Source organism: Stenella coeruleoalba, assembly GCF_951394435.1.
Source record: "Stenella coeruleoalba genome assembly, chromosome: 13".
NCBI classification, from domain to species: domain Eukaryota; kingdom Metazoa; phylum Chordata; class Mammalia; order Artiodactyla; family Delphinidae; genus Stenella; species Stenella coeruleoalba.
This window is the reverse complement of record NC_137159.1, coordinates 8,390,965-8,406,021: the sequence shown is the minus strand read 5'-3', so window position 1 is coordinate 8,406,021 and position 15,057 is coordinate 8,390,965. Positions and strand designations below refer to the sequence as shown.

Genomic DNA, 15,057 nt, shown 5'->3' with positions numbered 1-15,057 from the left:
TTTACTATTGTTTCCTTCATTTCTTTTTCATTTATTTCTGATCTGATTTTTATGATTTCTTTCCTTCTGCTAACTTTGGGGGTTTTTTGTTCTTCTTTTCTAATTGCTTTAGGTATAAGGTTAGGTTGTTTATTTGATATTTTTCTTGTTTCTTGCGGTAGGATTGTATTGCTATAAACTTCCCTCTTAGAACTGCTCTTGTCACATCCCACAGGTTTTCAGTCGTCGTGTTTTCATTGCCATTTGTTTCTAGGTATTGTTTGATTTCTTCTTTGATTTCTTCAGTGATCTCTTGGTTGTTTAGTAGTGTATTGTTTAGCCTCCATGTGTTTGTATACTTTACAGTTTTTTTCCTCTAATTGATATCTACTCTCATAGAACTGTGGTTGTAAAAGATACTTGATAACAATTTCAATTTGCTTCAATTTATCAAGGCTTGACTTGTGACCCAAGATGTGGTCTATCCTGGAGAATGTTCCATGAGCACAGCCTGAGAAGAAAGTGTATTCTCTTGTTTTGGGATGGAATGTTCTATAAATATCAATTAAGTCCATCTTGTTTAATGTGTCATTTAAAGCTTATGTTTCCTTATTTATTTTCATTTTGGATGATCTGTCCATTGGTGAAAGTGGGGTGTTAAACTCCCCTACTATGACTGTGTTCCTGTAGATCCCCTCTTTTATGGCTGTTAGCATTTGCCTTATGTATTGAGGTGCTCCTATATTGGGTACATAAATATTTAAAATGGTTATATATTTTTCTTGGATTGATCCCTTGATTATTATTTAGTGTCCTTCTTTGTCTCTTGTAACAGTCTTTATTTTAAGTCTATTTTGTCTGATATGAGAATTGCTACTCCAGCTTTCTTTTGATTTCCATTTGCATGGAATATCTTTTTCCATCCCCTCACTTTCAGTCTGTATGTGTCCCTAGGTCTGAAGTGGGTCTCTTGTATACAGCACATACATGGGTCTTGTTTTTGTATCCATTCAGCCAGTCTATGTCTTTTGGCTGGAGCATTTAATCCATTTACATTTAAGATAATTATCGATATGTATGTTCCTACTACCATTTTCTTCATTGTTTTGGGTTTGTTTTTGTAGGTCCTTTTCTTCTCTTGTGTTTCCCACTTAGAGAAGTTCCTTTAGCATTTGTTGTAGAGCTGGTTTGGTCGTGGTGAATTCTCTTAGCTTTTGCTTGCCTGTAAAGGTTTTAATTTCTCTGTCAAAGCTGAATGAGATCCTTGCTGGGTATTGGTTGTAGGTTTTTCCCTTTCATCACTTTAAATATGTCCTGTCACTCCCTTCTGGCTTGCAGAGTTTCTGCTGAAAGATCAGCTGTTAACCTTATGGGGATTCCCTTGTATGTTATTTGTTGTTTTTCCCTTGCTTCTTTTAATATTTTTTCTTTGTATTTAATTTTTGATAGTTTGAATAGTATGTGTCTCAGTGTGTTTCTCTTTGGGCTTATCCTGTATGGGACTCTGTGCTTCCTGGACTTGATAGACTATTTCCATTCCCATGTTTGACTATAATCTCTTCAAATATTTTCTCAGACCCTTTCTTTTTCTCTTCTTCTGGGGCCCCTGTAATTCGAATGTTGGTGCATTTAATGTTGTCTCAGAGGACTCTGAGACTGTCCTCAATTCTTTTCAGTCTTTTTTCTTTATTCTGCTCCCTGGAAGTTATTTCCACCATTTTATCTTCCAGGTCACTTATCCATTCTTCTGCCTCAGTTATTCTGCTATTGATTCCTTCTACAGTATTTTTCATTTCAGTTATTTTGTTCATCACTGTTTCTTTGCTCTTTAGTTCTTCTAGATCCTTGTTAAATGTTTCTTGTATTTTCTCCATTCTGTTTTCAAGATTTGGGGTCATCTTTACTGTCATTATTCTGAATTCTTTTTCAGGTAGGTTGTGTATTTCGTCTTCATTTATTTAGTCTTGTAGGTTTTTACCTTGCTCCTTCATCTGTAACATATTTTTTCTCGTTTCTTTTTTTTTTTTTTTTTTGATGGGTGAGGCTATATTCCTATCTTACTTGTTGTTTGGCCTGAGGTGTCCAGCACCGGAGTTTGCAGGCAGTTGGATAGAGCCAGGTCTTGGTGCTGAGATTAGAACCTCCAGGAGGCCTCACTCTGATTAATATTCCCTGGGGTCTGAGGTTCTCTGTTAGTCCAGCAGTTAGGAATTGGAGCTCCCACCACAGGAACTCTGGCCTGGGAACCAAGATCCCACAAGCTGCATGATGTGGCAAAAAAAAAGAAAAAAGAAAGAAAGAAAGAAAAAAGGAGCAGTACAATATCAAAGAATAAAAAACAAAATAAAATTAGAAAAATATATTAGGAAAAATAAAAATATAATTGAAACAACTGCAACAAGGTAAAATAAAACCACAACAGAAAAAAGAAAAAAAAGGGGGTGAACAAGACAAAAGGAGAGAACTATAACAAAGTATAAGGAATAAAATAAAATTAGAAAAATAAAAGATTAGGAAAAATAAGAATATAAATTAATCAACAAGGTAAAACAGAACCCCAATCTAAAAGAGGAAAAAAGGGAAAAAAAAAAAAAAAAAAAAAAGCCTTGGCTATGGGGGCGGAGTTTAGGCAGGGGTGGAACTTAGGCAGCAGCAGGGTTTAGGGTGGGGGGGAACAAGGCGGCTGGGGGTGAGCATGGGGCGGGTCCTAGGCTCAAGACACACAGCCAGAAAAGGCCTTGGGGGCGGGGCCTAGGCAGGGTGACATTCAAGCGTGGGGCGGGGCCTCTGCTTAGGACCTGCATGGAAGGAGAGAGGCAGCATGTCTAAAGGAGGGCCTCTGGAGTGCGGAGTTCCAGAGTTTGGAGGTAAGGCCCTGAGTGAGGGTGTGTGGGTGGGATTTAGGCCCAGCGCGATGCAGGGGGGTCCTCTGAGTGTAGAGGTGGGGGTGTAGGGTCAGGGCTTGGGCTCGGCATGGCAAGAGGGAGGCTCCAAGGGTAGAGGATTAGGCCCAGAAGCCCAACAGGCTCCCCGGTGCCTGAGTGGACAGGGAAAGCGCTGCCCGCGTCCCTTTTGTTCCTCCACGCCCCTCCCCCACCATCTCCCCCAGGGTCTCCCCCGTCACCACTGGACCCCTAACCGTGGGTGGGTCCCGCTGGGTGTAGGAACTCCTCCCCTCTCCCACCCAGAGGTCCGGCCTTTATTTTTGCTCCCCTTCCCTCCCTCCCACTCCCTCAGGACCCGTGTGGCTGGAGGGGGCCTTGGCGGGCAGAGGACCAGTCCTGGGATCTCAGCAGGCTCCCAGGGGCCCAAGTGGGCAGGGGAAACCTGGCCACGCTCCCTTTTGATCCTCTGCTCTCCCAGTGGTTCCCCAATTTCCCGCTTTGGCATGGGATCCCTTCCCCTCCCCCAGCCACTCCTCAGGGACGCCAGTCCTGTCCCGCCTCCACTTCTCCTCCCCCTTCACTCCCCCCACGCCCCACATCCTTCCCCATCACTGGGGGGGTTCCTCCCGCCCCTTAGGTGTCTGTGGTCCCCCACTGGTGCCTGGTAGGTGCCCTAGTTGTGCAGAGATGTGAATTCTGCATCCTCCTAGCCCGCCATCTTGACTCCCGACTTGCCTGACTTATAAGGGTCAACATAATACTCCAAGACATAATTAAGACCAGCAGTGCAAATACAATAGGAAAGAAAACAAACATACCTCCTGTTCTTCCATTACCAATCTGCACAACAGGTTGAAGGCTTCCTTCATTTTGTAATAAATGAGGCAAATGATAATAAATACTTGGCACTTGAAGAGATTTTTTGCTTGTTAACTCCCTCAAGAGCTTTAGGGTACCATCTGAAATACAGAAGTATAATCAATCCACGGTAATACCTCACTTATAGAAGTTGCTGACGTTACAAAGATAGTGGTAAAAATTTATGAGAACTAAAAGAATTTTCTATCCTAATTTCATACTTTGGTCAATGATATTTCCATGGACACTTAGGCAACCAGAGTCTCACAGAGTCATGATGATGAGAACAGTCTGAATGAAGCTAAAAAGGTCAGCCAGAGTACCACGAGAAGACAGAATGTGAACCACTCACCTTTATAATGTGTCAGAACTCAAGCCCTGGGGGACAGACTGTAAACACGCTATCCACTCATGAAAATGTAATAATAATAAGTACAACGACCACCAGTAACTTTCACTTTTTTATGCTATTATATTTGACCAAAATTTCACATGGAAGATTTTTTTTTTAGTTCAAGTACACTAATTTAAACAGCACAAGTTGAGAATGTTTGGTACAGTTCATAACTTTCAAATCGTTTTTCAGTTTTTATGAGAGGAACCAATGAACCATTTAATATAATAGAAAATAAAACCTTGATAGGATAATCAATATTGTTTTACAATTCCATTGAACTAGAACTTAACCTTTTAAATAAGGAAGCTAGCAGTAAGGACTTGCAGTCTCAATAACAATTTTATACAGAGCAATATGAAAATTCCCTTAAAATACTCTGAATATTCAGAACCGAAAGTTCACAAAAGAAACGAAACTATCACACATGAAATTAAAGTTTAACCTCATGTAAAGGCAACAACTACAAATTACAAGACAACAATATCTACCCATCAAATTAAGTTAGCAGATTAAACAGTAATATTAAATTGTGGTGATAATGTGATAAATGTTTCAGCTATTAAGAACAGCATCAAAACCCTTAAAACATTCCTGCCCTATTATTCAGTAATTTCCCTTTTAGGAATGTAACTTCTATGCAATCAATAAATATTTAGTGAATTATCGGTTTTGTTCCAGCCACTGTGGCACGTGGTTGGAAATCAACAGTCATCAAAACACAGATTCTGTTTTTAACAAAGTCATAATCTAATGAAAATAACTTAAGGCCTACCATAAAAGTAATCGATTTATATACAGAGATGTTCTTCACAGAGTTATAAATTGGGGGACAAAAACAACCCAGAAAAATCCTATTTGCCTATTTGTAGAAAAATATTTAATATAGTATATGATTAGCTGATATATATGTCATCAAAAATGGTATTTTAAAAGAATATTCAATGCCATAGTAAAATGCTAATAGCATAATTTCAAGAGCAAAGGTAAGGCCATAAAACACACAATTACACTTTTGAAGAAAAATATGCATGGAAAAAAGACTAGAAGAAAACAAAGAATGTTAACCATTCCATAATTTTAAATGTTACTGTGCCATAATACAAATTTTATAATCAGGAGGGGAAGAAAGGGGCATGAATCTCTAAAAATAAGGTACGGTAGTGAATCTCAAGATGAGAGGAATTAATGGTGAAAGATTATAACATAATGCTAAATGAAAAAGTATACTATCCTTGGAAGATTATGTAGATTTGGAGTCAACTGATTATATACATATATCGATTTAGTCATTAGAATAAGAATAGGATAGAAACAGAAGATGCTTGATACTCATTTCACTCAGACCAGAATTTCTCAGAGAGGGAACAGGTCAGGTACCCCCAAAAGTACCCATTATAAAACTATATCTTTTTATTTCTTATAAGTCATATCTGAGAGCACTAATTGCTTCAAATAGCTCAAAGGTTCCCCAGAGTCCATCTGAAGTCCACACAAGTCACAACAGAAATATGCATAAACACCAAGTTAAATTTTAGTCTCATTCTAAATGTTTTTTTTAAAAGATGCTGGTTCTTCACTATTGGCAGTGAAATTTATACAACTGAAACTTAATATTACTCTCTTTAAATCAAATTTAGCAATTAATAAACTTGTTTTATAATTAACCACAATAGAAAAAGTTTTGTATGGTGATTTTTCTCTCTGTAGAGGGTAACAAATGTTGCGACTCTAGACAACTTTCAAAGAGAGTATTTCACATGACCCGTTGAAAATGTAATCTTTTCATAAAACCAAAAATATCGTCTGTACCTGAAAATTTATTCACCGCATCCTTACTTCTGTTTGTTTCTGCTCCTACACGCTTGAACTGCTGTACAATGGCATTGAGTTCGGAAGACCGCTGAGAGATTCTGTGTTCAGCTATTCGGAGCCGTTCTTTTAAAGCAAGAAATTCTCGTTGATAAGCAATCAGTTTTTCTAGAAGCAAAACCAAAAGTTATTAGTATATTTCTTTAAAAAAAAACCCACTATAATCGAAACAGAATTGTAACATTAGGGATTTTAAAGTTGCATTTTTCAGAAACAGATATTCATTAACGAATTCACTGAGACAGAATTGAAAATAAAAAAGAGCCCCAACTAACAAAGTGGTGGCAAAGCCACCACTAACTTAGTGCTATTAATATCTGTAAGAATATGGGCGCTTTCTAATTAGCACTTCAGAAAGTTAAAGATAGGGAGAAATAGACAAGGTTTTTGGAATTATCACTTCAAGCATAATACCAAGATCATTTCTCAAAAGGTACAAACAACTATAAAGACCCTATTTGTATGAAGATAGAGATGAAGCATTGAAACTAATGATAATATATCTAATAATATAATGAATATAACATATTTTATAGCGTAACCACTCATTTCCATAGGCTGTTTCCTCTGTACTTCCTATTCTGCAAAAATTTCCCTAGGCCAGACTTTGGTCAAATTCCTGATCCCTAACAACTCAATCAGGTAGATGTTAAGATGACCCTAAAAGTCAATTATTTGAATTTAAGAGAATCACAGGTCAGGAAAGCCTGGTCTGGGAAATAAAAGTGGATTGTATGAGGATAAACGTAGGCACTGAAGCAACAGTATGAGACAGCTCAGATACAAAGTACACAGTGAGAAGAGACCCCAAGACAGAACTGGACACCAAAATCTAAGAGAGGCAGAAAAGAAACCATGCATTTATCTTGATCAGCAGCACCGGAAGGGAGCTGAGGCTGGTAAATGGTCTGAGCAATTTCCACAACCTCATTAAACTAAGAAAAATCAGAACAACCATTTCAGCTTCTCTATCAAGCTAGATAATCTAAGGCTACTATTCTGACATCTGAACAAAACAAACCTTGGAAAGACTCTTTAATTTATATTGTAATCTCTGCTTTACTCAATCAAGGATGGAATCGTTCTGTACAAAACAGAATTAAGAAATATAAATCTGCCTGTCTCATAAAACTAGCCTTAAAAATAGTCAATTATATTATTCTTTGGCCCTTACATAAAGGACCACAGAGTAAGTACCTCTGAAGAATTCTGTGGCAGGGAAGAAAGCCTCCCCTGCTTAACTGTCATAGTTCCCTGTATTGAACAATGTATTAATAAGCAGTTCTAGTTTCCATAATTTGCTGGCTTTAGGAGGAAAGGAAGGGAGGGGGGTTGTGATTAGGAAAGGGCATACAGGGGAGCCTCAGGGTGCCAACAAGGTTCTATTTATTGACCTGGTTCCTGGTTAAATAAAATTCATTACTATACACCCATGGTTTAGGCACTTTCCCATATGTGTTAACTGACAATGGAAGAAATGTTAAAAAGATACTATTCACAAACACAAAACTACAAACAATTATACTATAACAATTTTAACAAGAGGCACACGAGAGTTATGTGATAAAAACTGTAAGCCTTTTCCTGGAGCCTGTAATGGAAGAAAAAAATGAAGTCATTTATTAATCCCAATCTTGCAAAAAAAAAAATAGATAAATCCTACCCTAAACTAATAATAAATGCAACACTTTTTAAAACATCAACGAAAATTTTTTGGAACTTGAATTTTGACATGTGATTCTAAAATTCATGTAAAAAACAATGTTTTTAAAAGGTCAAAAAAATCTAGAAATAATAATAGGTAACTTGCTCTGAAATCAGAACATACTATATAAGGCTATAGAAATGAAAACCATGTTAAATGCCAAGTCTAAATAGTAGGGCCCATCACGCCAAGCAGATTGTGTCCAAAATGAGCATGAGTGAACTGTCCTGTGATTTCTTCCCCCTTTACCTCTTACCACTCACATGGTGCCAGGATAGTGAATTCTAGACCTCTGTCACTAAAAAAGAATTAGAACCCTGTGGGAAAATAACTTTAAGATGAACCTGGAGCATTCTTGTGTCAAATAAGAAAATGTTATTTTATTTTACTTTATTTTAACATCTTTATTGGAGTATAATTGCTTTACCATGGTGTGTTAGTTTCTGCTGGATAACAAAGTGAATCAGCTATATGCATACATATATCCCCATATCCCCTCCTTCTTGCATCTCCCTCCCGCCTTCCATGCCCCACCCCTCTACGTGGTCACAAAGCACCGAGCTCATCTCCCTGCGCTATGCAGCTGCTTCCCACTAGCTATCTTACATTTGGTAGTGTATATATGTCAGTGCTGCTCTCTCACTTCATCCCAGCTTACCCTTCTCCCTCCCCATGTCCTTAAGTCCATTCTCTACGTCTCTGTCTTTATTTCTGCCCTGCCCTTAGGTTAATCAGAACCTTTTTTTTTTCTTAGATTCCATATATATGTGTAGCATACAATATTTGTTTTTCTCTTTCTGACTTACTTCACTCTGGATGACAGACTCTGTGCCCATCCACCTCACAACAAATAACTCAATTTCGTTTCTTTTTATGGCTAATATTCCATTGTATGTATGATCTTCCTTATCCACTCACCTGTCGATAAACACTTAGGCTGCTTCCATGTCCTGCCTATTGTAAATAGTGCTGCAATGAACGTTGTGGTACATGACTCTTTTTAAATTATGGTTTTCTCAGGGTATATGCCCAGTAGTGAGATTGCTGGGTCATATGGTAGTTCTACTTTTAGTTCTTTAAGGAACCTTCATACTGTTCTCCATAGAGGCTGTATCAATTTACATTCCCACCAGCAGTGCAGGAGGGTTCCTTTTCTCCACACCCTCTCCAGCATTTACTGTTTGTAGATTGTCTGATGATGGCCATTCTGACCGCTGTGAGGTGATATCTCACTGTAGTTTTGATTTGCATTTCTCTAATGATTGGTGATGTTGAGCATCTTTTCATGTGTTTGTTGGCAGTCTGTATATCTTCTTTGGAGAAATGTCTATTTCAGTCTTCTGCCCATTTTTGGATTGGGTTGTTTCCTTTTTTGAGATTGAGCTGCATGAGCTGCTTCTATATTTCGGACATTAATCGTTTGTCAGTTGCTTCGTTTGCAAATATTTTCTCGCATTCTGAGAGTGGTCTTTTCATTTTGTTTATGGTTTCCTTTGCTGTGCAAAAGCTTTTAAGTTTCATTAGGTCCCATTTGTTTATTTTTGTTTTTATTTCCATTTCTCTAGGAGGTGGGTCAAAAAGGATCTTGCTGTGATTTATGTCATAGAGTGTTCTGCCTGTATTTTCCTCTAAGAGTTTGATAGTGTCTGGCGTTACATTTGGTCTTTAATCCATTCGGAGTTTATTTTTGTGTATGGTGTTAGGAAGTGTTCTAATTTCATTCTTTTACATGCAACTGTCCAGCTTTCCCAGCACCACTTACTGAAGAGGCTGCCTTTTCTCCACTGTATACTCTTGTCCCCTTTAGCAAAAATAAGGTGACCATATGTGTGTGGGGTTCTCTCTGGGCTTTCTATGCTATTCCATTGATCTATATTTCTGTTTTTGTGCCAGTACCATACTGTCTTGATTACTGTAGCTTTGTAGTATAGTCTGAAGTCTGGGAACCTGATTCTTCCAGCTCAGTTTTTCTTTTTTAGATTGCTTTGGCTATCGGCGTCAATTGTGTTTCCATATAAATTGTGATTTTTTGTTGTTCTAGTTCTGTGAAAAATGCCCGTGCTAGTTTGATGGGGATTGCATTGAATCTGTAGATTGCTTTGGGTAGTATAGTCATTTTCACAATGTTGATGCTTACAATGCGAGGACATGGTATATCTCTCCATCTGTTTGTATCATCTTTCATTTCTTTCATCAGTGTCTTATAGTTTTCTGCATACAGGACTTTTGTCTCCTTAGGTAGGTTTATTCCTAGGTATTCCATCCTTTTTGCTGCAATGGTAAATGGGAGTGTTTCCTGAATTTCTCTTTCAGATTTTTGATCATTTGTGTATAGGAATGCAAGAGATTTCTGTGCATTAATTTTGTATCCTGCCAGTCTACCAAATTCACTGATTAGTTCTAGTAGTAGTTTTCTGGTAGCATCTTTAGGCTTCTCTATGTATAGTAACATATTATCTGCAAACAGTGAGAGTTTTACTTCTCTTCTGATTTGGATGCCTTTAATTTCTTTTTCTTCCCTGATTCCTGTGGCTAGCTAAAACTTCCAAAACTGTGTTGAATAACAGTGGTGAGAGTGGGCAACCTTGTCTTGTTCCTTATCTTAGAGGAAATGCTTTCAGTTTTTCACCATTGAGAACAATGTTGGCTGTGGGTTTGTCATACATGGCTTTTATTATGTTGAGTTAGGTTCCCTCTATGCCTACTTTCTGGAGAGTTTTTATCATAAATGGGTGTTGAATTTTCTCGAAAGCTTGTTCTGCATCTATTGAGTTTATCATATAGTTTTTATCCTTCAATTTGTTAATATGGTGTAGCAAATTGACTGATTTCATACATTGAAGAATCCTTGCATTCTTGAGATAAACCACACTTGATCATGGTGTATGATCCTTTTAATGTGCTGTTGGATTCTATTTGCTAGTATTTTGTTGAGGATTTTTGTATCTATGTGCATCAATGATGTTAGCCTGTAGTTTTCTTTTTTTGTGACATCTCTATGTGGTTTTGGTATCAGGGTGATGATGGCCTCATAGAATGAGTTTGGGAGTGTTACTCCCTCTGCTATATTTTGGAAGAGTTTCAGAAGGGTAGGTGTTATTAGCTCTTCTCTAAATGTTTGATAGAATTCTCCTGTGGAGCCATCTAGTCCTGGGCTTTTGTTTGTTGGAAGATTTTTAATCCCAGTTTCAGTTTCAGTGCTTGTGACTGGTCTCTTTATATTTTTTATTTCTTCCTGGTTCAGTCTCGGAAGGCTGTGCGTTTCTAAGAATTTGTCCATTTCTTCCAGGTTGTCCATTTTATTGGCATAGAGTTGCTTATAGTAATCTCCCATGATCCTTTATATTTCTGCAGTATCAATTGTTACTTCTCCTTTTTCATTTGTAATTCATTTGTAATTTGATCTGAGTCTTCTCCCTTTTTCTCCTTGAGGAGTCTGGCTAATGGTTTATCAAGTGTGTTTATCTTCTCAAAGAACCAGCGTTTAGTTTTATTGATCTTTGTTACTAATTTCTTCATTTCTTTTTCATTTATTTCTGATCTGATCTTTAAGATTTCTTTCCTTCTGCTAACTTTGGGGTTTTTTTGTTGTTCTTCTTTCTGTAATTGCTTTAGGTGCAAAGTTAAGCTGTTTATTTGATATTTTTCTTGTTTCTTGAGGTAGGACTGTATTGCTATAAACTTCCCTCTTAGAACTGTTTTTGCTGCATCCCATAGGTTTTGGGTCATCGTGTTTTCATTGTCATTTGTTTCTAGGTATTTTTTGATTTCCTCTTTGATTTCTTCAGTGATCTCTTGGTTATTTAGTAGCGTATTGTTTAGCCTCCATGTGTTTGTATTTTCTAGGTTTTTTTTTCCTGTAATTGATATCTAGCCTTATAGCATTGTGGTTTGAAAAGATACTTGATACGATTTTCAATTTTCTTAAATTTACCAAGGCTTGATTTGTGACCCAAGATATGGTCTATCCTGTAGAATGTTCCATGAGCACTTGAGAAAAAAGTTTATTCTGTTGTTTTGGGATGGAATGTCCTATAAATATCAATTAAGTCTATCTTGTTTAATGTATCATTTAAATCTTGTGTTTCCTTATTTGTTTTCATTTTGGATGATCTGTCCATTGGTGAAAGTGGGGTGTTAAACTCCCCTACTATGATTGTGTTACAGTCGATTTCTCCTTTTATGGTTGTTAGGATTTGCCTTATGTACTGAGGTGCTCCTATGTTGTGTGCATAAATATTTATAATTATTAAATCTTCTTGGATTGATCCCTTGATCATTATGTAGTGTCCCTCTTTGTTTCTTGTAACAGTCTTTATTTTAAAGTCTAAGAAAATGTTATTTTTAAAAAAGGACATAGATTGCAATTTTAAAAAATTAAATTTAAAAAAATAATAAAAGGGAGAAGTTCAAGATGGCAGAAGAGTAAGACGTGGACATCACCTTCGTCCCCACAAATACATCAGAAATACATCTACATGTGGAACAACTCTTACAGAACACCTACTGAATGCTTGCAGAAGACCTCAGACCTCCCTAAAGGCAAGGAACTCCCCACATACCTGGGTAGGGCAAAGAAAAAAGAAAAAACACAGACAAAATAATAGGGACAGGATCTGCACCCCTGGGAGGGAGCTTGAAGGAGGAAAATTTCCCCACCCTAGGAAGCCCCTTCACTGTTGGAGACAGTGGGTGGCAGGGGGAAGCTTTGGAGCCACAGAGGACAGCACAGCAACAGGGATGCAGACGGCAAAGCGGAGAGATTTCCACACAGAGGATCGATGCCAACCAGCACTCACCAGCCTGAGAGGCTTGTCTGCTCATCCGCCTGGGCAGGTGGGGGCTGGGAGCTGAGGCTCGGGCTTCAGAGGTCAGATCCCCAGGGAAAGGACTGGGGCTGGCTGCATGAACACAGCCTTAAGTGGGCTAATGTGCCACAGCTATCAGGGAGGGAGTCTGGGAAAAAGTCTGGAACTGCCTAAGAGGCAAGAGACCATTGTTTCGGGGTGTGCGAGGAGAGGGGATTCAGAGCACCGCCTAAACGAACTCCAGAGATGGGCGTGAGCCGTGGCTATCAGCACAGACACCAGAAACGGGCATGAAATGCTAAGGCTGCCGCTGCAGCCACCAAGAAGCATGCGTGCAAGCACAGGTCCCTATCCACACCTCCCCTCCTGGGAGCCTGTGCAGCCTGCCAATGCCGGGGTCCCGTGATCCAGAGACAACTTCCCAGAACACACGGCGCACCTCAGGCTGTTGAAACGTCATGCTGACCTCTGCTGCTGCAGGCTGGCCCAGCATTCCATACCCCTCCCTCTCCCCAGCCTGAGTGAGCCAGAGCCCCCTAATCAGCTGCTACTTTAATCCCATCCTCTTTGGACGGGAACAGACGCCCTCAGGAGACCTACACACAGAGGCGGGGCCAAATCCAAAGCTGAACCCCGGGAGCTGTGCGCACAAAGAAGAGAAAGGGAACTCTCCCCCAGCAGCCTCAGAAGCAGCGGATTAAAGCTCCACAATCAACTTGATGTACCCTGCATCTGTGGAATACCTGAATACACAACGAATCATCCCAAAATTGAGGCAGTGGACTTTGGGAGCAACAATATATATTTTTTATTCCTTTTTCTCTTTCTGTGAATGTGTATTTGTATGCTTCTTTGTGCGATTTTGTCTGTATAGCTTTGCTGTTACCATTTGTCGTAGGGTTCTGTCTATACGGTTTTTTTTAGTATACTTTTTAGTGCTTGTAATCATTGGTGGATTTGTTTTCTGGTTTAGTTGCTCTCTTCTTTCTCTCTTTCTTTTACTTTTTCCTTTTTTATTACTTTTCAATTTCATTTTTAATAATTATTTTTTATTTTAATAAATTTACTTTTTCTTTCTTTCTTTCTTTTTTTCTCCCTTTTCTTCTGAGCCGTGTGGCGACAGGGTCTTGGTGCTCCGGCCAGGTGTCAGGCCTGTGCCTCTGAGGTGGGAGAGCCAAGTTCAGAACATTGGTCCACCAGAGAGCTCCCAGCTACACATAATATCAAACAGCAAAAGCTCTCCCAGAGACGTCCATCTCAACGCAAAGACCCAGCTCCACTCAATGACCAGCAAGCTACAGTGCTGCACACCCTATGACAAACAACTAGCAAGACAGGAACACAACCGCACGCATTAGCAGAGAGGCTGCCTAAAATCATAATAAGGTCACAGACACCCCAAAACACACCACTGGACACGGACCTGACCACCAGAAAGACAAGATCCAGCCCCATCGACCAGAACACAGGCACTAGTCCCCTACACCAGGAAGCCTACACAACCCACTGAACCAGCCTTAGACACTGAGGTCAGACAACAAAAACAACGGGAACTACGAACGTGCAGCCTGTGAAAAGGAGACCCAAAACACAGTGAGTTAAGCAAAATGAGAAGACAGAGAAACACACAGCAGATGAAGGAGCAAGGTAAAAACCCACCAGACCTAACAAATGAAGAAGAAATAGGCAGTCTACCTGAAAAAGAATTCAGAATAATGATAGTAAAGATGATCCAAAATCTTGGAAGTAGAATAGAGAAAATACAAGAAACGTTTAACAAGGACATAGAAAAACTAAAGAGCAAACAAACAATGATGAACAACACAATATATGAAATTAAATATTCTCTAGAAGGAATCAATAGAATAACTGAGGCAGAAAAACGGATAAGTGACCTAGAAGATAAAATAGTGGAAATAACTACTGCAGAGCAGAATAAAGAAAAAAGACTGAAAAGAATTGAGGACAGTCTCAGAGACCTCTGCGACAATATTAAACGCACCAACATTCGAATTATTGGGGTTCCAGAAGAAGAGGAGAAAAAGAAAGGGATGAGAAAATATTTGAAGACATTATAGGTGAAACCTTCCCTAATATGGGAAAGGAAATAGTTAATCAAGTCCAGGAAGTACAGAGAGTCCCATACAGGATAAATCTAAGGAGAAACATGCCAAGACACATATTAATCAAACTATCAAAAATTAAATAAAGAAAAAATATTAAAAGAAGGGAAAAATAACATACAAGGGGAACCCCATAAGGTTAACAGCTGATCTTTCAGCAGAAACTCTGCAAGCCAGAAGGGAATGGCAGGACATATTTAAAGTGCTGAAAGGGAAGAACCTACAACCCAGATTACTCTACCCAGCAAGGATCTCATTCAGCTTTGACAGAGAAATTAAAAACTTTACAGACAAGCAAAAGCTAAGAGAATTCACCACCACCAAACCAGCTCTACAACAAACGCTAAAGGAACTTCTCTAAGTGGGAAACACAAGAGAAGAAAAGGACCTACAAAAACAAACCCAAAACAATGAAGAAAATGGTAGTAGGACC

General features: G+C 38.8%; 1 protein-coding gene across 7 annotated transcripts in view; it reads right to left on the bottom strand.

The window, feature by feature from the left end:
• Nucleotides 1-15,057, bottom strand: part of MGAT4A (alpha-1,3-mannosyl-glycoprotein 4-beta-N-acetylglucosaminyltransferase A) — a 111,429-nt gene that overhangs the window by 47,256 nt on the left and 49,116 nt on the right. For all 7 annotated transcript variants that reach the window (XM_079940587.1, XM_079940588.1, XM_079940583.1 and 4 more), the window contains 2 exons: nucleotides 5,929-6,096; nucleotides 3,683-3,823 (listed from right to left, as the gene is read on the bottom strand). In XM_079940587.1, coding sequence (XP_079796713.1) covers nucleotides 3,683-3,823; nucleotides 5,929-6,096 — 309 coding nt within the window. The remainder of the gene's footprint in view (nucleotides 1-3,682; nucleotides 3,824-5,928; nucleotides 6,097-15,057) is intronic.